Below are 25,574 nucleotides of genomic sequence, written 5' to 3'. Positions count from 1 at the left end.
TAATTACCTTCTTGTTTAGCGCGTTTAGACGCAGTAACTCCATCATAGTGTTCAGGTGAATCCATCGTTCTTTACCAAAAATGTTCTACTATCTACAAATTGAGTACAAACACCAAATTAAACCTTAAACAAATCACTTAACTTCCTAACATAAATTCAACAAAATCCAAGATTCTGATCATGCAGTACTTCAGCTTTATAACATTATCGGCTGACTACTTATACAATCCTCGATCACAGCTAAACAAAAACAAACCGTTTAGTGGTGCTATCTATGAATATCAGAAGGAAATTTTACAAATGAGCAGCGGGTTGGTTAATCAAACAAAAGTTCTAAGTTATTTATTAAATAAGACTATTGGACATAACTACCACTTAGCAAAAAGCCTTACCAAAGGTTAATGATAAATCTTAAGACTAATCTTATATGTAATAGTAAGAATCACTCCTTTCTGTTTCCCAGCCATCTCTTTTTCTATGGTTCTTTATACACAGAATAACTAACCTGAAATACATTTTTTTTTTTTACTTCTTGTATGAAGTAAAGGAAATATTGTGATCGTGAAAAATTTCGGTTTTCAGATTTCAACGGAAATATCCATTTTGACAATCCCTGAATCCATTTTGACTAGTTTCGGTTTGAAGTCTCTACGTACGTACATATAAGTTTAAATAAATCAAAAACGAAGAGCTGTAGAATGTTGAAATTTTGGATTTAGGACTGTAACCTCTGTGCACCTCCCATTTTGATTGCAATCAACTGGACCAAAAGTGTCCAAAAAAACTCAAAATCCGAACAATTTTGATTTTTTATTTTTTCTTACTGCAATAATAAGCCCTCATTGAGAGCTTTTCAATGATATATCATAAGTCATACTTATTTTCATTGGTTGTAGAGTTATAGTCAAATGAGATTTTAATTAATGAAATTTTTGGATCTTACAAGGGGAAGGCACATAGATTCGAATCCGACTTCATCTACTTTTTTTTAATTTAAATATATTAATTTATTAATAATTATTAACTTCTGATTCTAAAAAAATCGTTACAATAAATAATAACTCAATAATAACAATTAAAAAAAAAACTATAACTATTATTAAATCAATATATTTAAATTACAAAAAAAAAAAAGTTAAAAAAGATATATGTATTGAAGTTGGATTCAAATCGATGTGTCAATGGTTATGGATCTGACACGTTCTCACTTACACCACATAACTACTTGAACGACATGAAACAAAATTAATGTATAAACTAATAAAAAATGCTGATATAAAAAATGTAACGCAATGTGGTGTCTACCACAATGCAATTGTGTGACTGTCCACTTTATTAAAGAATTGGAGGTATATCTCACTTTCAAATGAAATAAGTTTAAATGGAGTGCAGCAAAAAATGTGTATATGTAATTTAATAAGTGTACAAGGTGTCCAGAACAGATTTTTTTTGTTTAGCCTCTGGATTCACCATAAGGTACTATTTTAGAGAATGAATGAGGATGATATATATAAATGTAAATGAAGTGTAGTCTCAGGTCATCCATTCTGAAGATGTGTGCTTAAATGAAACCTAATCACCAAAGAAAACTGTATCCATGATCTAGTATTCAAATCCATCTAAAAGTAACCTGAAATACTTAGATTTACATATAAATATATTTAATACTTAATCAAAAACACGCTAGCTTTTTACTAATCTTTTTAATTATTAAAAATCTATAGATAATTGTAAAGAAGTAGATTCTATTAACGTACACCTACTGTTTCAGCCTGTATATGTGTAATTTAGGGTGTGAATAGGGTATTTTAAAACTTCTACTAATATTCCATTGACCTAGAGGTTAGAACAGCAATTATTTGTCCAAGCTCTTTGTCAAAAACAATAGTTTTGGTATACTGTTGAGAAAGTGTGAACTTGGTCAGATGTGATTAATGACAGTATCATGTTATCCCTCAGTGCTTATTATTTCATCACTTAATGGATCTTCACATTCTCTCAATGTGATATTTGTTTATTCCTGTAAATACATGTGGAAAATTATAATTAGCATGTTCAATAATGCAACTTTTATTGTTATGCTTTTAGCCTCATTTGCAATTTTATTGCATAATTATTTTTTTACAAATTGTTACAATTCATAAATGGTTAATGTTGAATCATGCAAACAACTATGCATACATTAAAAAAAGCAATTCAGTAAGGGAGGTACTGATTATCAAATAATATACTACCAGTGAACATGGTTATTATGAGGCTGGGATTTGCTTAATGTTTTATCATTTCCAGTTACATTTCTGCAGAATGTTTTATGAACTTCAACTACTAACATCTCACTCAGTTCCACATAAAACTTGTAAAAAGAACCAACAAAGATTGCTTGTTGTGGAAGAACCCTGACCAAATTTTCCTTGTGTCACATAAATACAGAAAAGGCAATAAAACAAAATCAAGAGGATATTTTATTATTACATTGTTTAACATTAATTAACATTTACTAATATTTTAATAATTATAATTGATGTACTGAAAAAAATATAAAATAGCTAGCAGGGTGCTGGTTAATGGGAAAGGAATAAACTTTATATTCTGAAGATCTATTCCTATCTCTTAATTTCCATAAACTTTTACAATTTGAGTTCTTATAATAAAAATATACTCATATTTAAATATTTAAATGATTTTAAACATAGAATGAGACAATGATAATTTTAATATTATAAATATGTCCCAAAAAGTGTTTGTGTCTGATTGTGATAGTTTTCCCAGGATCACTCTAATGTCTGTAAATAATTTGGTATAATTGTTTTTAAACTCACACACATGCACACAATGTAACTCCAGTATTTTAATATTTAGGCTTATTTATCAGTTAACAGATTATTTCAGTTTATAAATATTTTCATAACATAAAATTTTTACAAATGAAATTTGCAGTATGTCTTATGAAACATTCATTTGCAAAATAATATTACTCTCAGGCATTCATTAACAAACAGTAGTACATTATATTAAATGTTTTTACCAGTAATGTTACTAAAAAGTAAAAGGATATAAAAATAATTTATTTTTCCTGTTATGGCTGCCACCACCATTTTATTGCAGTAATTATGAAAAAGCAATATATTTTTAATTTTTATATTTGGTTTTTGTACTTGTAAATGGTTTGGTTTAGTAGTATAATTACTTAGCCACCAATGAACTTGATATGACTGACGCAAGAGAATTGTGGAGTTGTCTCTGGACAATAGAAATCTCTACGACTCGCTTGAGAATGTCAATCATGGCTGGTTAGCAAGAGTTACTATCAGTTATCAGATGCAAGTTTGTTACGATTTGGCCATGACATAATAAGCCATCAGTTCTCATTCCAAATTAGAGGAGGAAACACTTGATGAAGATGGCTTCACTAAGTCAAATCAAGAAATTAAGGTACTGAAAGGCTTCTAAGCTCTGCAAATTCTTTTTGCTTGACCATGATCTTACGAGAGACTTGGCCAGCCTTACGTAGATTCCTTTGGGGTTGGACCACTGTTGATTTCTTTTCTGCATTTCCTTCAAAATGTAGATAAGTATGAGCTAAATAATTTCCATTAACACATTCTCAGCCGATATGCATGATGGAGCAGTAATGTCTCTGCCTTTCATCCATAAGTTTTGAGTTCAAGTTGTGGTCAGGCATAGCAATTTTCACACAAAGAAATTCTTTTTATTAGCTACAAAAAAATTAATTTTATTATCATCCCAGGGATATTACAGGGTGCCAACCAAAATAATAATAATATACAGAGGAATTAACTAATGTTGGGCTTTCTCTCCTTCAAATCAATTGTAGACATTCAACACATCTGTTCATTGTTCTAAAGGAACAGATTGCATACATTTGTGTAAAAAAAAAACCTTCTGAATTGTGCATTATCTGTAATCATTTAGTATATTTAGAATCATCTGTATCTGCTTTAACATATTTTCATGTGTTTATGACTTAAATAATTATTATGAACTTTACTACATTTTCAGTATGTTTAATTTTACACTTAATATATTTTATGGTGCTTCTGTGATCAATATTTCACCACAGTTTCCTCACTGGCAAATGCAGGGTCAGTTCCTTTTTTATCAGTGGCATAACATACCTAATCACTCCTGATGTGATCTATATATGAGAGCAACTCAAAAATTATCTACACTTTCATCATAACACACCTTCAAGGTTGTTGTACTGCCTTCTGCACATCTGTGCCTAGAATTTGTACAAGTTGAGAGTTTGAAATTTGATCCTGATCGCATCATTTGGCTGCTGGCTATTACAGTGTAAACATGTCCACTATGCTAGCAGTTTGCACCAAGGAGGACAACTAGCAATGATCCGATTTCTCGGGTCGGTGGGTGGGAAAGGGGTTGAAATTTATTTAGACTTTTCCACAATACGTGGACAGTGCTTTTTCACGTAACAGTGTTTTTTTTTTCGTGGATTGAGAACTTTAAAAGTGGCTGGACGATATGACACGCGAAGATCGACCAGGACGCCCGTCAACCTCCACCATGGAAAACAAGAGTTTCAGAGAAGGCTCTCGTGAATTGGTGAGTTACCATCAATGAGATAGAATCTTCTTTGAATATAAGTCATAGTTCTGCCCATCAAATCATCCACGACGAGCTCAGCTTCTTTAAAGTCAGTGCACGATGTGTATCAAGACAGCTTACTGAAGAACACAAGTTCAAACGTGTTGACACACCGTTCAAACCATCATTAAGTTGAATGTTGAGGTACTGGAACATCCTTCCTACAGCCCAGATCTTGCTCCCTCGACTCTCCTCTGTTTGGGCCGCTCAAGGTTGCTTTACGAGATCGTAGGTATTCCACAGACATAGATGTGCAGGAAGCGGTGCAAAAGTGGCTCGCGACCAACCGATAACCTTCTTCTTGGAAGGTATATAAAAGGTTGGAAACCGCTGACAAGGGAGGTGTCTTTGGAGAAAAATGTTGTACATGTTGAACCTTACCTTTCCATAAATAAATTGTAAAGTATAGATAATTAATTTTTGACTCGCCTGGTATAATGAATTATTATGTATTGATCAGAATAAAAGCGTTATTTAACTGAAATGATTGACTCATATATGAACTCCGAAACATCATTATGAGCTCAACGTAACCTCTCAGATGATTTCTTTCGGAAGTTGGGATAGTTCTTCGGTGTTGTAGTTCTGTATGGAAGTACACAACTTTTTTACGTTTTTATTAACTTAATTACTGGCTGTCGTAAAAGATTGTTTTGTAAACATGATTTTGAAAGATATAATAACAGGTAAATATATTGTTTACTAAAAATGATTATTTTTTTACAGAAATCAAATCAACATTTAATATAAACAATTTTTATGTTTTCTCTTCTTTTTTACTCTTTAAGAGAGGAAGAATTATAAAACAAAAAATTGAATTCATACGCTTGAATAGCTTATTTAAAAGTCGTCTGTTAATTTCCTTTTTCCCATTTACTTTAGTTATTTATGTTGTTGAACATATTGGTTACAGAATTATATTAATATTTTTAATTGTATTTTGTAATCCCTGTACAGTCAGTGAAAAACTACTAAGGCATTATATGATCAAGAAAAGTAAGTAATTTTAACTAGACTAAATATTTCTGAATTACAGTTACCTGATAATGGATTAATCAGTATATATGCTAAGGATGTAGTATGTTTGCTTTAGTTAGTGAAATACTTTAGTTGAAATCAGTCGTATCACACTTTTAGAATTTAAGCCAGAAATTAAATTAGGCTTAGCATACTAATATAATGATTGCTTGCATGAGTGAATTTCCTTCAGCAAATAATTATGCAGTGAGATTATGTGCAAAGAGAATATGTGTTTGCTATTTATTATGGACTCGCAGATAATATGACGACACAGGCCAGATATCTGGTGCTCAGTTATCAGATTAATATAGTAATATATTTGTTCTAAGTGAGTCCTGATGGAATAAAAAGAGGCTACATAGATTACTGTGGCTGATGTTGGTTCTGTAAAATACTATAGAGAACCTTTTAAGGAAGATTATCAACTTAACTATAAAAAGAGAATTCAGATTGGCAGTTTTACCTGGTGCCATAGAAATAAAAAACAAATTACCAACAAAATCTAATTTTTACACCCTCTGTACTAGGAACAGGCTATTTGTCAAAGTGACTGTGTATATTATTGCAAAGTGGACGTGGTTGATTCAATGATTGGTGAAGAAATGTTCTGTGTCAAACGTTTTCAGTGATTTTAAGGAGTTATTGATTATGAAGGTTGACCTGGATTGTTTGCATCTGTTGCAAACATTTAATGTATTTTTTAAATTTTGAAACAATTGTTTCCGTCTTGATTTAAATTTTCTATTGGTGACATGTTTCATGTACAGTGAAACTTCTGGATATTATGCATTATATGGGCGAGAACATATGTTCACTATTTGAAGGTGTCTGTAGTTTTAGAGCGGTTCAGTTTATTACATAATGACATTGACCTATATCAGCTTAAAAATATTCTAAATTCTGAAAATGATTAAATTTGTAAATTACCTTACAGCTAAGACAGTTCATCTACAACTTATACAACCTATTAATATAGAATATAGTGTAGTACAGCAAAATTATCCATTTACTACTGTCCTAGTTCACATGGCTTTAGAATAAGCTGAATACTGTTGAGAGAGTATGTGCATACAGTATTATGAATCAGTCGATCAGTTGATTAACTTTAACGTAAGACAAACTAAAAATATAAACATTAAAATTAAATTACATAAATCAGCATATTGTTAACATAATTTAATTTAAAAATGAGCTTGCAAGTACTTTTATAAATAGACATTTAATCAATTAATTTAATGAAAAAAGTTTGTTATTTATTTTTTGTATTTTTTTTTTCAGAGGACAAGATTGTCTATTTAAATGAAATTTTAAACAATGTGCCATGTCAAAACCAAGTTTATTTTCATGATACCAGTTACTTTTTAAAGTTATAAGATGTTAAATCACTTCAGAACGTGGTGTGGTGTTTGTTGATTCTTCAGTACCGTAATCTTATCTTCAAACTCCTCGTAACTATTTTAATCAACTTATGATATGCCGGGTATAACTTAAAACAACTTCAGTCTTTTCATTCACTGTTTTACATCAACATTATTGGCTATGTTGTAACTTAAGGTTATTGATTAATGCATTGCATCTTTACAAGCATTCATAACAGTTAGCAACTTTACACCATGAATCAAATTTCCTGTAAGAAAAGGGTTTTTATTAAGATGTCTATTCTAAATGAATGCAAATGATTTGAATAGGTAGATAAAGATCAGAGGTACCTCTACGTAAATAAGAACACGATAAATAAATTTGCGTAAATAAAATTTGCAAACAAGAAACAGTATTATTACAGTAGTGTATTTTTACGATGGTTATTCAGCAATTAAAAAACAGAAATTAAATTTGAATTTTGGCTGATTCTACACCTTCAAAAAATAAAAATCTTATCACAGCTCGCTATTCTTCCACGGTACACATCTCATGTGGACATGGCGTTTTTAAATAAACAAAAGAAGTTACAGTAATAATAATTTATTGATTATAAAAAAATGGGATGGATTGTTTATAATCAGGAAGTTATAAAAATAATGGCTGATATTTTCTATGTCAGGGATGCCAACTTGAACATCAAACAGTTTCAGTTTATTTCATTAAATAGTTTTACTGCTTTTGCTATTTTCCTCTTTATAATTACCATGGAGAAAAAAAAAGAATTTTTTTTTGTCCCTGGAAGAAAGATATGTGATTTTGATAGTATTTTTTCTCCTGAATTCAAATTTTATATTGGTTTTCCCCATCACCCAAGGTTTTCACGAGACAGGCATTTATAATTTCAATCATTTTAATACTTTATGCATTCTTAACTAAACAATATTCAAACAGTGACTCATTTAGAAAGGAAGAAATTATGTTTTTCTGATATATATCACCTGTAGAGCATCCCTCTTGATGGTCCAACAATAATCGGCCAGCATGTTAGGATTCCATTTGCCTTCATACCTCTTTTCCATAGCTGAAATCTCCTTATGAAGGTGTTCCCTGGGTTCATTGCTCACTGCGCCAAGATTTTCCGAAAAGAAATCTAGGTGCGAGTGCAGAAGATGCACTTTTAAGGACATATTACAACCCAAATTTTTATAATTTGTTATAAGATCATTGACAATATCAAGGTAATTTTCCACCTTTCAATTTCCCAAAACCTCTGAGTAACATTTTTGAATGCGTGACAAGCTGCTTTCTCCAGTAGATTCAATAATTTGTCACACTTTTCATCATACAATAAAGATCGTATTTGTGGACCCCCAAATATTCCTTCTTTAATTTTTGCATCATTAATTTTAGGAAACTTCTGTTTTAAGTACATGAAACCAGGAGTATTGTCCATGGCTTTGATGAAATTTTTCATTAATCCTAGTTTGATATGTAACGGAAGTAGGTACACATTTTTCAGATTGCACAATGAGTTGCGTGTCACATTTTTCTGTTCAGGAATGCGTGATTCATGTTTAGGTCATTCTTTTCTAATGAAATTATTTTTTTTGTCCTAACTATCCCATTCACACAAAAAACAACAGTACTTTGTGTAACCAAGCTGCAGACCAAGAATAAGCTCAATTATCTTCAAATCACCACAAATATTGAAGCTTTTCTAATATAAATTTAAAGTTTTCATATGTGTCTTTCATACTAGCATAGTGAGCCACAGGTACTGATGGGAATTTATTGCCATTATGCAGAAACACAGCTTTTAAACTAACTAGAGGAATCAGTGAACAAGCACTATTCTGTTGGGTTATGTTCATTATAAAGAATCTTCATAAGAAAATAAATGTAATTTCAAAAAACACTAAGCCATTTTCTTCAGAAAAATAGTCTTTAAATTCAGAATGACAATTACTATAAGTACATGTCTTTGTATTCTTTTGAAAAAGATTCCATCCATTTAACTGGGGAGTAAGCATTTCAGACTATTTTTTAGATAATTTTAAATCTCGTATGAGATTGTTAAGATTTTCTTGCATCAGTAAATGAGAGTCAGATAAACTGCTTTGTTCAACAATTGTATCACCAGAATCAGTTTCTTTTTCTTCCATACTTCCATCAGACTGTGAGCTCTCTTCATCTTATGTCACATCTTCTGGAGGCTTTGGTGTGGGCAATATTTCGCAGTGTGGAACTGGTCTCATTGCAGATTGCAAGTTAGTGTTCACCACTGTATGTTTTGATCTTGATGTAATTCCTTTAACGTTTGTTAAGCAGAAATAACAGTCAGAAGAATGATCTTTGGGTTCCCTCCAAATCATAGGGGTAGTAAATGACATGTCGCGTGTGCCATTTTTCCATGCACTAAGAAGCCTAGAACACAATAAACAACAGGTATGTAGAACCCAGGCCCTTGTTTGGTCCTTGAATTTACACCAAAAATGTTGATAATAGTTTTTTACTAATGGAGTAAGGTTTGCCTTTGGAACTTGAACATCACTTCACCACATATATAAAAATGGTAAGGATGATTTAAACAAACATAGGCATTTTGTGACATAGGCATTTAATGACTAATTAAATGAAATAAAGTTGTAAATATGTAATTGTTCCGTTCCTAGTTTGAGCCAGGTAGTGCTGCTCCGTAGTTTCTATTAGCGGTGGCCTGCGAGCCAGTTCATACAATTCATTTGAGTTAAGAATCCCGTCTGGGATGTTTTTCTTCATTTAATGTGACTTATGTGGTTTAGTTATCTAGTATGTTATGTAGTATTTTTTATGAATTAAATTCAACTATCCTAGAAGAATAAAGTTTCATTTTTTCAGCCAATAATCAATATAGTCCATCCTAGCTCTAAAAACTTAACAGTAATTCACATAATTCAGACACACAGAGCACTCACAATGACATGTTTACTGGTTCACTATTATCTCATAACTGGCATTGTTCTGATGAATATGTGTTACACTAGATCACATTTATATGTGTCTATACACGTCTGAACCTGCACAACAGTAGCAATGCTGCCCTTTGAGTTTCATTTGGTTCCATCATATTTACAGTGCTGTAGGAACCTTTAGTTGATAATGGACAAATGGATGAAAAAATGTTTTAAAACATTTAAAAAAATTAATATAACAAAAAAGTTGTGGGTGATGGAGGAATTCTGAATATATATTTGAAGACAAGATAAAAAACTGCATTAAGTACATCTGTTGGTACTTGTGAGACAAAAATCATGTTGACCAGTGTTATTGATTTATCGATTCATTTTCTTTTCTGTCCCCTTTCTGATGTTGAAAATCTTCATTTTGTCAGTTTCTTTCTTATGAGTTGAAGCAAATCTTTTTGTTCTTGGTTTTTTTCATTTAATTTTATCTTGTCTGTTGCATCTTCTGATAAGGCCAATTTCCTTTAGATCCTCTCTTATTTCTCTGATCCATCTGCATCTTGTCTTGTTGGTTTTTGAACCTGGAATCCTGGTCTCCTCTTATGCATGGTATCAGTGATCAGTTCTAATTCTTTATAAACAATTTTGTTGGGCATGAATCCACCTTTGCCTGTCTTTCTGGTACTTTTTGTTGATGCAGGTTCTTTCAATTCTTCTTTTGATTTTCTGGAGACCTGATATTCTCTTAGTTCTTTCTCAAGTTGTAAAACGATCCTATTGATGATGATTCATGAAAGAATTTTGTATGTTGTGTCTAGGAGTGAAATTCCCCTTAAGCTGTTAAGTTCTGTTTTTCCACCTTTTTGTGTAACAGGATTTTTTGTCCAGTGTTCTGGTAGTAATTCTTTGATCTAGATAAACTGTTGATAAATGGTGATTTTTGTTGATCTTCCTGTACAAATCTCTACAAAGGTGGATCTTCTCTTGCCACTTCGTAATTCTTGTTCTCGTCCAGTGCTTGGTAGGCTTCTTTTATTGAGGGAGGTTTGATGTTTTACAGTGGTGTTGCTACTGGGCTGCTGGTATAATAGTTTAAGAGTTCTGTTGGTTCTTTGCAATTTAGGAGTTTGTTGAAATATTTAGCTAGGATTTTTGCATTGTCTTTATTGGTATGAGTCAGATTAGGTTTTCATCCTTCATTAGTAAGTTTGGGGGTTTGTATTTTTGAAGTTTTTTAAAAGTTTTGTGGTAGTCTCTCGACTGCATTTTGTTGAATTCTTCTGTTGAAGTCCTTTAGGATATTTATTTATTTAGCGCGTGACACCAAAACACAACACCAATTACAGTCAAAAATTACAAACAAACATTTAACAAATTAATATAAGATACTGATTCTGGAGTCGCCATCAGGAAATCTTCAGGAGTTCATACTTCTGTGATGTGTTTAACAGTTTGATTTTCACCACACTTGCAAAGGGTGTCAGTGTTTTAGCCCATTTATACAGGAAATAGGTGCACCTACCATGCTGAGTTCGTATTCTGTTTAGCGTTGACCATGTCTTAATTGGCAAGTCAAAACCCGGTGGCTTTTGAGTAATACATGGGATTTGGTTACTTTAGGATATAACTGTTAATAAAGGTTTTACTGAAATATATTTATTTGTGTTTCATTTTATTTATGGAAACAAGACAGTCAAGTTTCATCGATTGATTTATTATGACTTACGATCATCAGTAATATGACATTTTTTATAAAAATAAGTTATTTTCTTTTAAAATCAGCAGCAATGTTCTGGATGAGATAAATGAAATCAAATTTTCTTGTTAATAACATAAAATAGAATATTAGCTGATACGTGTATTTTACTAGTTACATTAAGATATAACGTGTGCAGTTATGTTACATAATTATGTTTGCCCTACTTCGTAAATGTCCTGTTGATATTAATTGTTACAGGTTTGTTTTATTTATAATTCTTCTTTTTATTACAGGGAGAATGAACTGGAGAAAGTTCACAAAAAACTATAAAGAATTTTTTAAAGGATCACGTGAAATGTATGCCCCACCTTATGATCATATTGTTCAAGTTGGTGATCCTGTCCTAAGATGTAAAGCAAAACCCGTTGATGTTAGAGAAATACATACAGAAAAATTTAAAAAGGTAATAAATTATTTATTATTTAATCCAATAAAATAGAAATGAAAAAATTGACTTAGAAATGAATTAATTATTTATTCTTTAAGCAACAGTAAACACATGTTATTACAGTCACTTCATGATCGATGAACTTTGTAATATGTGAAAAAGTCAGTCCTTATCAGGATTTGAACCAGGTTCTGGATGAAAAGCAGAATTCAACCACTTTGCCATGAAGCTTGACCGATAATTAGAAATTTGTATTTTTTATTGTATTTGAGTGTAGGTTGTAACAAATTAAATTCAAAAAACAAATCCCAGAGGAGTATTTTTTTATTAATTTTTAATGCTAATTCTAGTAAACATTGAAAATGTTGCATAAGTTATTCAATATCAGTCAATTGTTTTGTATTCCCTAAAAAATAATCAATAAGTTATTCAGTCCATTTTATTAAACACTATATGGTTTGTATATAATTGAATTAAGAATGAGTAGATAACTATTGAGTAACCATGTACTCAAAAATTTACATATAACTGCAACATGAAATTACTCTGTAGCAATGGAATAAAATAAAAGTGTAATGTACAAGGTCTTTTCAGAAAATAACAGAATATTTTTAATTATACACCAGCAGAGACATTTAGTGATGTGCGGTCGGCAGCATTATGTTGTGCATAACCTTCTGTGTGACCATATATTCTCGGATTGTTGATATCTGGTTTAGTTTTTCTGTTACTTGAGTGCATTGTATTTAAGTTTTAGCGATTTTTGTAATGTGCAATTTTCAGGAGCAACAATACAGGGTTATCATAAAAAAATGGTGCGGTTTTGAACATGGTTTAAATTAAAACAGAATTACTTACGGTTTATGTTTTTTATTTTTCAAATTTGTCGTCTCAAACATGTTTTTACATAATTAATAAATTTCAATATGTACACCCTTAGTCGCTCGACAAATGTCCAAACGATATTCAACTTCTCTCCAAATATTAGTTAACATTTTTTCATTAATGGTTCTCATTGCTTCATTAATCCTGTTTTTTAAGTGGTTTAGGTCGCGAATTTTTTGTGTATAAACATTGCTTTTGATGTACTCCCACAAGAAAAAATCGCAAGGTTCAGGTCTGGACTCCTCGGAGGCCAAAGGACGGGTCCTTGCCGGCCTATCCATCGATCTCCAAATTTTTAGTTCAAAGCGTCCGTGACCGATGCATTGAAGTGCGAGGGAGCACTATCTTGTTGGAAATGAAGTCGATGAATGTTGTTTTCGAGTTCATCTGGCTGAGGAAAGCAATAACTGGTTAACATGTCGAGATACACAACTCCATTAATTGTTTTTTTCAGCAAAGAAAAAAAGCCCTATTACATGATTTTTCATCACACCACACGAAACATTAACTTTTGGCAAATCGCGTTGTTTCTCAATAATTGCGTGTGGGTTTTCAGAGCGCCATATTTGTGAATTGTGTCTGTTAACGCCTCCATTTGCATGGAATGTAGCTTCGTCTGTAAAAATTATATCGTCTAAAAATTATTCGTTTTCACTTATTTTGTCCGACATTTCAACAGCGAAATTGTAACGTTTTACACCATCATTGGGTTTCAATTCCTGCAGTATCAGGATTTTATAAGCATGTAATTTCAGTTTTTTATGTAAAACTTTGTGAACTGTTGATTTTGGAATACCTAATTTGACGCTTCGACGGGGGATGGACTTCCCAGGACTTCTAATTGCCGATCGTCTAATTAGTTCAACCGTCTAATTAGTTCAACCGTTTCATCTGGTATACTTGGTCTGCCAGTTGATTTCTGTTTCTTAACCGATCCGGTTTCTTCAAATTGTTTGAACTGACGTGTTATGTTATTTTTGTGTGGTGGATCTCTTCCGAATTCACGTCTAAATGCACGTTGAACTAAAATTACGAATTTTAATTCGGCCATCAATAAAACACACTTACCTTTGTCTTTATCCGAGAACATAGTAACTCACTGAACTTACCGCAACAACAATACAAGAACTGACGTTGTGGTTACAACTGCTGATAAACAAACTTTTGGGTTGAGGCTTTCAGGGATACCAATATAACATCTAGAAATTTCCCTACAATCTTCCTATGAATTATCAGAAGTTGTGCAATCAGAAGTATGTTTCTTCTAGCAAACCATCAATGTAATTTTAAGCTCTGGTCGTAGGTACCAGCATACAGCACATTGAGAGAATATGTTGTTATCTGTAAAGTAGAGAAACAAGAAACTCTGTAGGACTGCACAACACTACTTGAGTTATATGTTGCTGAGTTTTGGTTTTGATAAAATTTCCATACATATTTCTCTTTTCTGATCTCTAGAACAGTAAAACATTGTAATATACCTTTAAAGTTTCAAAATTATACATGAAATGTTATTTATATAACACATTTGATTAAACAGGTGATGTTCCAGTTAATATGTAAATAGAATTTTTTTTGTAAAACATACATAATAAATAAAATTGTAATAAGCAAAATAAGATTATATAAAAAATTAATTGTTTAGTTTTGTTAATATTTAGTTTTTACTGTCAAAGTGTTATACTTTGATCACTGTGGTTATAAATTGTACATGTTTCTGAAAAAATAGTAATTCAAAATTAATGTAACATTTAAATAGTTAGATATAAGTTAGACAAATGTAAGTCACTCATTGATATCACAAGAGTGACTTACATTTTTAAACCTATAACTGTGCTGTATCTTTATTATTTCAGGCCATAATTAGCCACTGGGTTAAATTATAACTGTTAAAATTAGATTTTTTTTTGTATAATTTTTAAAAAATTATTAGTTTTGTAAAATTAACTATGAATTTGTTTGTAGCTCATAATAAGGTTGAGAAGTGTTCTTTTTAAATATGGATCAGAAGGACTTTCTGCTCCACAGATTGGTATTGATAAAAGAATATTTGTAATGTGTTTAACATCAAAAATGGTGGCTGAATATAACAATCAAAAAGCTTTAAAAGTTGAGCCGATTCCTTTTCAGGTAAATTATCAGTTAAATGCTTTATTATTTTTAATTTTTGTTATTACGAAGGCTGTTCGGAAAGTTCTTGGTCTAACAAAGAAAGTACAAGATTTTTCAGATTTTTTTTTTGATTTAGTCACCTTGCAATTTGATACATTTAGACCAATGACTTTCTGATTTTTTAATACCCTCAGTATAATGTGCTTTCCAACTTTACAAAATAAGTGGTTGTCTCAGCGTTGACCTCATCATTTGCAGTAAATCTTATGCAGCAAGCCACTTCTTCAGATTTGGGAAAAGAAAGTAACCAAATCCAGCAATTATGGTGCACTTGGAACCACCTCAAGTGTAGGTCATGGAATTTTTTCAACAATAACCTGAGACATGTGTGCAGGATAATTATTGTAGCATAAGAGCACTTTCTTTATGACCAGATGAGGATGTTTAGCCTGAAAAGTACCTGAATAGCATCCTGCCTTTTTGCAGTTAGTATGTAACCACCACCATCACACCATGAGATCCCCAAAAAAACCATGACTTGTCCTGCAGATGGAACTATTTTCACTCTCTTTTTCAAAGTTTCACTTGTCCTCATGCATTATTTAGTGTCGTTTGATCTCCAGCATGTAATGTACAGCGTGCCTGTTGCATAATAACACTTGAACCCACACAGTATGCAAAACAATCTATCTCCTCAACAGTTTGGTTGGGATATTCTGAACCATCCTTCCCATAGTCCTGACCTGGCACTAAGTGACTTTTTTCTTCTCCCCCTTTTGAAAGACTATATGGGTGGAAAATATTTTTCAACTGACGAAGAGGTGAAGAATGCTGCCCGGTATGAATGGTCGAAGGAGATGGTAGCAGAAGTTCATACCCTGACAGACCATATGCTTGGAACTGAATGGTGGATATATATGGTGGAACTGAGTGGTACAGTTGTGTAATATGTCATATAATTTTCATTATAAATATGCATTTTTTGATTTTTGTAAAATGTGTAACCTTTTTTCTGAACATACCTCATATGTAGAAAAAGCGTAAAGAAAACGCACTGAAATCATGTTTAACTAAAACATTCTCCAAAAGTGTTCGGTAATCTGTTTTTGGTCACTGTTAACAGTCACCTCAAATGGAAAATTTTTTCATATTCAAAACATAGTGTAAAAAGTAGACATGTTTTTGGTGTCAGCTTGTGTAACTTCAGTGAGCAATCATTGAATATGGAATTGTGAATTTTTATGAAGATTTCATCCTTGGTAGAAGTTTTTGGGTGTCCTGAGCATTGATCATTTTGATTCCAATTTCAGTTATATATTATTACGAGGGTTATTTTTTTTCAAGGTCCGATCGGTCACGAAATTAAAACCACAAAGAAAATAAAAAATGTTTTATTTGTAACAAGTACTTACATAGTTACGCTATTTCTCTACGTAGTTGCCACTTCAATTGAGACATTTGTCGTAGCGTGGTACCAACTTTTCAATACCCACGTCATAGAACGGAGCCGACTGTGTTTTCAGCCATGTTTCTACGCTGGTCAGCAGCTCGATGTGAGTGCCAAAATGTTGTCCTCCTAGCTAGCGTTTTATCCTCCGCTTATTCTTGTTCCTCAGCTTATTCTTATAAGCTAAGAGGAATGTTGTCATCAGGCATTGCCATTCTCCATGACAATCCTCGGCCGCACACTGCTGCTGTAACAAAGAAGCTTCTGCAGCGTTTTCGTTGGGAACTGTTTAATCACCCACCATACAGCACGGACTTAGCTCCATCCGATTTTCACCTCTTTCATGACATGAAACGTTGGCTAGAAGGACAACATTTTGGCACAGACATCGAGTTGCAGACAAGCGTAGAAACATGGCTGAAAACGCGGGTGGCTCCGTTTTAAGACGAGGGTACTGGAATGTTGGTACCACACTACGACAAATCTCTAAATCGGAGTGGCAACTATGTAGAGAAATAGCGTAACTATGTTAAGTACGTGTTACAAATAAAAAAAAAATTATTTTCATTGTGGTTTTAATTCCGTGACGGATCGGAACTTGAAAAAAATAACCCTCGTACTCTCATCTTATGATTGGTTAAAAAACTACGAATACGATTGGTTGGAATTTCGTGCCTGATAATGATAAGAATTACTCTCACCTTATGATTGGTTAAAAAACAAAGAATACGATGGGTTGGAATTTCGTGCCTGATAATGATAAGAATTACTCTCACCTTATGACTGGTTAAAAAACAAGAATTCGATTGGTTGGAAGTTTGTGCCTGATAATGATAAGAATTTGGAGGGTTACTTTTATTTCAAGGTTCGTTAGGTCGTTAAATTAAAACCAAAGTGAAAATAAGAAATTTCTTATTTGTAACAAGTACTTACGTAGTTACGCTATTTCTCCACATAGTCGCCACTCCGATTTAGACATTTGTCGTAGCGTGGTACCAACTTTCCAATACCCTCGACATAGAACAGAGCCGCCTGTGTTTTCAGCCATGTTTCTATGCTGGTCTGAGGCTCGATGTCTGTACCAAAATGTTGTCCTCCTAGCCAGCGTTTCATGTGAGCAAAGAGGTGAAAATCGGATGGAGCCAAGTCCGAGCTGTATGTTGGGTGATCAAAACACTTCCCAACGGAAACGAGCTTCTTTGTTACAGCTGCAGTGTGCGGCTGAGCATTTTCATGGAGAAAGACAGTGCTTGATGACAACATTCCTCTCCATTTATTCTGAATTGTTCTTCGTAGACGTTGAAGAGTCACGCAGTATGAGGCTGTAGTGATGGTCATGCTACGTTCCATGAATTCCACCAAGAAATGCAGACCAGCGTAGAAACATGGCTGAAAACACAGGCAGCTTCGTTCTATGACGAGGGTATTGGAAAGTTGGTATCACGCTACGACAAATGTCTAATCGGAGTGGCGACTATGTAGAGAAATAGCGTAACTATGTAACGCTATTACAAATAAAAAATTACAAATTTGTAATAAAAATTGTTACAAATAAAAAATTGTTTGTTTTCAGTGTGGTTTTAATTTCGTGACCGATCGGACCTTGAAAAAAAAATAACCCTCATATAAGTTCTTTTGGTGGTCCCATTTTTAGTTTATTTCAAATGACAACAGTGGAAGATTGTTTAAATGAAAAATGTTTCTGTTAAATAAAGAAACTGTGCCTTAATCATGGATTTTTCAAAGAAAGGTTTATTTTTGTATTCGTTTCTATATTTCTATTTTACAGCTTGCCAGTTTTTGAGCTAACAATTTTTTTCTGCTTTTATGAATTTTGATTACTCCTTCACCTTTGGACAGTTTTTTCTTCGCAAAATTTATTGATAGCTTTCTGGTAAGTACTTTTTTCAGGCAGTATAACCTCTATAAAGCTAAAATTTTTTACTATTGGTTTTCCTCACCCATTTAAAATCTGAAAAATTTAATTAGTCCTTAAACTTGTTTTTCCTCCTTACCACCCCAGATCATGTTTAAATTTATTTTGTTAACTTCTCTAAAGTTGGTAATGTTTTTTCAATCAAGTTAAAGTTGTGTATGATTCTCCTAACAGGTAATGAATTAAAACTGTTAAGCGTTGTTATGGGTTTCTCACTCTCTCTCTCTCTCTTTCTCTTGTGATATTTATCTAATGTATTGGAACATGACTGTCTTCTCTATATGAAAACATGCCTTCATCTTCCTTCTGTATGCATGTAACTTTTAACCTTGTAACCTTTTATTCAAAAAATTATTTTATTTTAAAATATTTACTAAATAGTATATAAGAATCAGGTTAACAGAGCTCTTTAAACATCTTACATTAAAGTAGCAGGAGGTACGTGAACATGCAGTTTTTATAAAATGTGTAGTTTATTTATTTTTATGAAATATTGAACTTCTAAATGTCATTTCATGAAATTTTCAGCTTTCTAGTTTATGTGGTTTCTTAATTATCAGATAATTTTTTAAAAATAATGTTGGAGTATGGTAAAAATCAGTAGGTTGTCTTAATGAGAAAGATTTGGTGTTACCAACCTCTTAGTTATGATAACAAAAATATCCCTTTTTTACTTTATTTCCTTTGATATATGACATATATTGTGATGTATATACCAAACCAGTTGTTGGTTTAGTAGTTAAACTCTTCATTATAAAATCAGCTGATTTTCAAATCGGTAGTTCTAAGGTTCAAATTATTGTAAAGGCAGTTGCTTTTATATGGATTTGAATATTAGACTGTGGATACTTGTTGTTTTTTGGTGGATACTTGGTGTTGTGTGTTGCACACACCCAGTATTGGATGGAAAACTGGTAGGAGAAAACTAACATAACATATTTTCTCGTTGATTTAATATTTATGTAATATTGATTGATAATTTTAAATATGATCTAACAGTAATTATACTTATCTTATATTTTTTAGGTTTGGATAAATCCAGAAATAAAAATACTTGATTTTAACACAGAAACATTTCAGGAAGGATGTGCAAGTATGCACGGTTATATTGCTGAAGTACCCCGTCATAGAAGAATATTACTTACAGGTTTCTGTTATTATTTGTTTAATATAATTTTTTAATTTATCATTAATATGACAGGTGATAAAAAAAAGAAAATTGTAATTTTTATGAAAACGAATTTACTTATTCTTTAATATTGTTAATCCCTTTCAATGTACTTTTCCAGAAAAGCAACACATACTTCCAGTTCTCATATCATTTATAAAATTTATTTTTTTTGGTATTGCCTTAATTTAACTTAGCAATTTTTTTCTTTATTTTATCCATTGTTGCAAAAAGGTGTTGCTTTAATGTTCTCTTATTCAGTGGGGGCTAGAAAAAGTCATCAGGTGTCATGTCTAAAAAATATGAAGGCTGCAGCATCAGTATGATGTTATATTTGGCTAAATAATCACAAATTAACTGTGAAATTTGAGCTGGAGCATTATCTTGTTGCAAAGTCCAAGAATTGTTTGTATACATCTGCCATAATTTTCTTTGGATTGTCTCATATAAAACTGCAAAGAAATACTGTTGACTGTACAACCTTGTGGTAAGAATTCATAATGGACAACGCCATTGTAATAAAAAGCAATAGTATTAGTATAAAAGCAATAGCATAACCATTTATATAATAAATAGCATTTATTTTATATAATAAATTTATGCAATAGCAATATTTTATATAATAAACGCAATAGCAATAGTATTCTGCATGTTTTTCAGAGTATTGGTTCTTGAAGAAGCTTTCATCGGGGTGATTTGGGTGTTTTGTTTAAATATCATCTGTACACCCTCGTTTCATCATCTGTTATGATAGTTTGAGGTTAATAATTGTTCTGCAATGTGGCTTTTGATGAAAATTCAGTAGGTTTGGAACAGATATTGCTGCTACTTCTTTCGTACCCAAATGGTCAGTCAAAATTGTTTCACATGAGTCATAAGAGATTCCCATCTCTTCAGCAAATTCTTTAACAGTGATTTGATGATTATGATTGATCATAACAAACCTTATTTTGTTGATATTTTCATTGACCGTTGATTTGTTAGGATGTCCAACACTTTTGTACCCTTTGTATTATTATAACATCACCACCAAAAGCCTTCTCTAATATCTATGCCTCTTCACTACACTTTATTCCATTTTTAACGCAAAATTTATTCCGGCATTTTCAAGTAAAATAAATTGCCACTCTTAATAATATCCATCCTAATTATCCAGCCAAATTTGAACTATTTGTCTTATACAGCTAAAAATATGGATATATATATATATATATATATATATATATATATATATTTTACAGAAGTGCTGCCAAAATTTGGGTAAAAAAACGAGCTTAGTAAAAAAAATTTAGTATGTAGAATTAATAAATTCACTTTATTTTTTGTTAACATATTTATATATACACTATTTCTAAAACTCACTGATGTGTATATTAAAGCCTTTTTTAGGAGGGGAAATGGTGTTATAGAGGAAGAAGAGGAAGTTGAGGAGGATGAAATGGGAGAAACAATACTGAGATCTGAATTTAAGAGAGCATTAAAAGATTTAAATGGCAGAAAGGCTCCTGGAATAGACGGAATACCTGTAGAATTACTGCGCAGTGCAGGTGAGGAAGCGATTGATAGATTATACAAACTGGTGTGTAATATTTATGAAAATGGGGAATTTCCATCAGACTTCAAAAAAAGTGTTATAGTTATGATACCAAAGAAAGCAGGGGCAGATAAATGTGAAGAATACAGAACAATTAGTTTAACTAGTCATGCATCAAAAATCTTAACTAGAATTTTATACAGAAGAATTGAGAGGAGAGTGGAAGAAGTGTTAGGAGAAGACCAATTTGGTTTCAGGAAAAGTATAGGGACAAGGGAAGCAATTTTAGGCCTCAGATTAATAGTAGAAGGAAGATTAAAGAAAAACAAACCAACATACTTGGCGTTTATAGACCTAGAAAAGGCTTTCGATAACGTAGACTGGAATAAAATGTTCAGCATTTTAAAAAAATTAGGGTTCAAATACAGAGATAGAAGAACAATTGCTAACATGTACAGGAACCAAACAGCAACAATAACAATTGAAGAACATAAGAAAGAAGCCCTAATAAGAAAGGGAGTCCGACAAGGATGTTCCCTATCTCCGTTACTTTTTAATCTTTACATGGAACTAGCAGTTAATGATGTTAAAGAACAATTTAGATTCGGAGTAACAGTACAAGGTGAAAAGATAAAGATGCTACGATTTGCTGATGATATAGTAATTCTAGCCGAGAGTAAAAAGGATTTAGAAGAAACAATGAACGGCATAGATGAAGTCCTACGCAAAAACTATCGCATGAAAATAAACAAGAACAAAACAAAAGTAATGAAATGTAGTAGAAATAACAAAGATGGACCACTGAATGTGAAAATAGGAGGAGAAAAGATTATGGAGGTAGAAGAATTTTGTTATTTGGGAAGTAAAATTACTAAAGATGGACGAAGCAGGAGCGATATAAAATGCCGAATAGCACAAGCTAAACGAGCCTTCAGTAAGAAATATAATTTGTTTACATCAAAAATGAATTTAAATGTCAGGAAAAGATTTTTGAAAGTGTATGTTTGGAGTGTCGCTTTATATGGAAGTGAAACTTGGACGATCGGAGTATCTGAGAAGAAAAGATTAGAAGCTTTTGAAATGTGGTGCTATAGGAGAATGTTAAAAATCAGATGGGTGGATAAAGTGACAAATGAAGAGGTATTGCGGCAAATAGATGAAGAAAGTAGCATTTGGAAAAATATAGTTAAAAGAAGAAACAGACTTATAGGCCACATACTAAGGCATCCTGGAATAGTCTCTTTAATATTGGAAGGACAGGTAGAAGGGAAAAATTGTGTAGGCAGGCCACGTTTGGAGTATGTAAAACAAATTGTTGGGGATGTAGGATGTAGAGGGTATACTGAAATGAAACGACTAGCACTAGATAGGGAATCTTGGAGAGCTGCATCAAACCAGTCAAATGACTGAAGACAAAAAAAAAAAAGGAGGGGAAGGTTCATATAGTTAATACACACATTTCTTTATATCCATACTTCCATTTAAGGTATTTTTTGAAGACCATTTCCAGTTTGAATTATTGTATAGTTGATACGTAAAAATCAATTAAGTTTAAGTAATTTAAATGTATGAAAATGCAAGTCATAGTTATGTTGAGAATAAAACAAAAATTTCTGAATAACCTTGTGTTTTCTTTATCAGGCCGTGATCTTTACAAACGACCCTTGTACATTGTAACAATAAAGAAAGAAACTAATTTCTGTTCTAGGATTTAGAATGCATTAATTAAAATTAAAAATAGAATGAAATCTCAGAATGCACCTATTATTGGGCTCAGAAAATATTTACGTCTTTGCAAGTGTCTGCTGGTAAAGGCAGTCTGAGAAAAACATTTAATACAGTTGCAATTAATGAAGGAATTTCATCTTTATGACCTTTGTTGTTGCACTACATTCTTCAAATAAATGAGTATGATGATAAATTAGCTTACAAGAAGATAATAGCCTGGAATTTGTTTGTAATGTACAGTACAGCTAAACTGTTTGTTTACCACAGTTCCTTATTAATATTAGCTTTAGTCATATTTTAGAATGATAAAATAATGCTGTGTTTACTAATGGGTGTTTCAAAAAAGACGCAACCCTAAGATGGTAGAATTCACGCATAGGTAAATTTTATTCCAATTCTTCAGTTACTAATAAGTCGACAATGTCACGTTTGATTAATAATTTTTAGGAGACTGGAGTGTACATGATCAGAAAAGCACAAGTCGACCATCACTGTTAACATTAGAAGTTCTGGAGGATGTGAAAGAATGTTTGACTTGCTCACCCAGAAAATTGCACAAAAAGTTATCTTCACATGCTGAGTTTTTTTATCTACAGCTTTCAGGGTTACTAAAAAATTACAACTACATTCTTATCACATCAGTGTCATTCAAGAACTGAAAGAAGTAGACTGCGGAAAACATTACAGTATTGACATCGGTTTCATTCTCTTGTTGATGACAACAGTATTGAAATTTTGAATCATGTTTATTTCAGTGACAAGGCACAGTTTCACTCGAATGGTTACATTATCAGCCAAAACTGCCAAATATGGAGTGCTGAAAATCCTCACGTTTTTTACAAACTACCAATACACTCGCATAAAATTGGTGTTTGGTGTCCAATCTCTTGGCATCGTGTAATAGGGCCTTTATTTTTTAATAAATCTGTAGACGATGTGGTTTGTTGCAATCTAACAGTTTATTGCCATGTTAGATATACATGAATGAGAATTTTATTTCCAGCAGGATAAAGCAATGTGTTATACTGCTAATGAAATGCTGGATGTGTTACAGGAATTGTTTGGCCATCTTTTAATATCAAAAGGATTGTGGCTTCCAAGATCCCCATATCTTACACCCGTAGACTTTTTCCTTTGGGGGTATTTAATAAGTGTAGTATTTAAAAACAATTCTCGTACACTTAACGAAGGCTAAAGTTGAAAGTGAGATTTCAAACATTACTGAACTACCATTATGAAAAGTGGCTGCAAATGTTACAAAGGGGTTGTATTCTTTTTGAAACACTCGTTATGTTTATAATTCAGTCAATTGATTGGTTTATTTCAACTCAAAACAAATTAAAAGAATAAGATAAAAAACTAAAGTTTATAAAAATAAAGAACAAAATCAGTACTTTTTTTTATAAAATATTACTGTTTATTTAATATAACTAGTTTTAAGTGAAAGAAATCTTAATTTGTTTTTGCAGTAGTTTTTGTCATATGAGATTCTCTTTCTAAATAAGAAAACAAAAACATTCTGCTATCTGTAAAATGGGCTTCTCTTTTGTCAATTGTTGATGTAACTCCATTAAAATTGACTTCTTTGTTTTCAAGCCCAAGTGTACTCCTCATAATTTGCTGTTTTCCTTAGGAAATTCTACCTTTATCATTCCAAACAATGATAAGCATAGCTTTATTGTGCTATGTAATAGTCACAAATATAATCGATTTTTATAAAATCTTTATATTTTTGTCATGTTAACAGGTTTGGATGAAAAAGGAAAAGAAAATTCATTAAGTGCCACCGGTTGGACAGCAAGAATAATTCAACATGAGATGGATCATTTAAATGGAAAATTATATGTGGATTTAATGGTACCAAAAACTTTACAGTGTTCTTCTTGGGCCCAGATAAATAAATATTCTGGAAAAGTTTTTGTTACATTTGCACCCACTAAGTGGTGGGAAAGTTTTTTACATCCCCCTGTTAAATAAATAATTGTATTTTGTAATACCTTTATAATTTAATTATATTATAGTAATATAATGAATTTCAGTTAAAATTGAGGTTTTACTTTTTTACTTCTTGAATGATCTATTGATATTTTAAGATAAAGCAGTTTAAAAAGTCAATATGCCATGATCTTGACTTTGCTATACGGGGCACCTGCCTGGTTAAGAGCCCTGAATAGAGTATAATAGACTAATCCGTAAGTGGGTCCAGAGAAAGATGTCTGCGAGTCTGCTCAGGCTACAGAACTGTCTCCCCAGTGGTAGCATTCATTATTGCCAGTACGCTGCCCATAGACTTACTGGCACAGTTAAGGGATGACTGTTACCGTGGGGGATAGGGTGTTGTATTACATTGTTCACCTAGACAGGTGGCAATCCAGATGAGATGATACTGACAAAGGAAGATGGACATAAAGGCTAATTAAATGCGTCATGCTTTGGGTTAGCAGGGAATTGGGAGAGGTTAACCTCCTTACTAAGTTTCTATCGGGTAATGGCTATTTCAGGTTGTTTCTGTACACCAGGGAGCACAGAAAAGATGACTTGTGTCTGTATTGTGATGCCCTTGATGATGTCAAGCATGTGATTTTTGTATGGATTACGTGAATGAATCCAAGGGCGTGGTGTGTGACGGTAATAAGCTCGCTAAGCATGAACAACATAAACGGCGTC

At 32.2% G+C, this 25,574-nt stretch overlaps 2 protein-coding genes across 4 annotated transcripts in view; one reads left to right on the top strand and one right to left on the bottom strand.

Moving 5' to 3' along the window:
* LOC142332908 (uncharacterized) overlaps positions 1-250 on the bottom strand; it is a 46,395-nt gene extending 46,145 nt beyond the window's left edge. For both annotated transcript variants that reach the window (XM_075379610.1, XM_075379611.1), the window contains exon 1: positions 8-250. In XM_075379610.1, the coding sequence (XP_075235725.1) occupies positions 8-65 (58 nt within the window). In that variant the 5' untranslated portion in view covers positions 66-250. The remainder of the gene's footprint in view (positions 1-7) is intronic.
* Positions 251-5,149: 4,899 nt separating this feature from the next.
* On the top strand, positions 5,150-24,952 carry LOC142333164 (peptide deformylase, mitochondrial-like). Of its 2 annotated transcripts, XM_075380110.1 has the most exons (6): positions 5,153-5,312; positions 6,925-7,126; positions 11,943-12,112; positions 14,948-15,112; positions 19,504-19,624; positions 24,655-24,952. In XM_075380110.1, the coding sequence occupies exons 2-6, from the start codon at positions 7,120-7,122 to the stop codon at positions 24,882-24,884; spliced, it is 693 nt and encodes a 230-aa protein (XP_075236225.1). In that variant the 5' UTR covers positions 5,153-5,312; positions 6,925-7,119; the 3' UTR covers positions 24,885-24,952. The 2 variants fall into 2 exon arrangements, with proteins under 2 accessions (XP_075236224.1, XP_075236225.1); XM_075380109.1 differs by lacking the exon at positions 6,925-7,126 and having other exon boundaries at positions 5,150-5,312.
* The last annotated feature ends 622 nt before the right edge of the window (positions 24,953-25,574 follow it).

This window comes from Lycorma delicatula, chromosome 12 (genome assembly GCF_047948215.1).
Source record: "Lycorma delicatula isolate Av1 chromosome 12, ASM4794821v1, whole genome shotgun sequence".
Lineage (NCBI taxonomy): Eukaryota > Metazoa > Arthropoda > Insecta > Hemiptera > Fulgoridae > Lycorma > Lycorma delicatula.
Note: the sequence above shows the minus strand (reverse complement) of the source record. Positions and strands in the feature narration are given on the sequence as shown.

What these genes read in the sequence shown, in the direction of transcription:
- LOC142333164 (XM_075380109.1), top strand. Translation starts at nt 5,288, where the DNA reads ATGATTTTGAAAGATATAATAACAG. An exon ending in TTTGAAAGATATAATAACAG is followed by an intron (nt 5,313 to 11,942) that starts GTAAATATATTG and finishes TTTTTATTACAG; the next exon opens with GGAGAATGAACTGGAGAAAG. An exon ending in ATACAGAAAAATTTAAAAAG is followed by an intron (nt 12,113 to 14,947) that starts GTAATAAATTAT and finishes ATTTGTTTGTAG; the next exon opens with CTCATAATAAGGTTGAGAAG.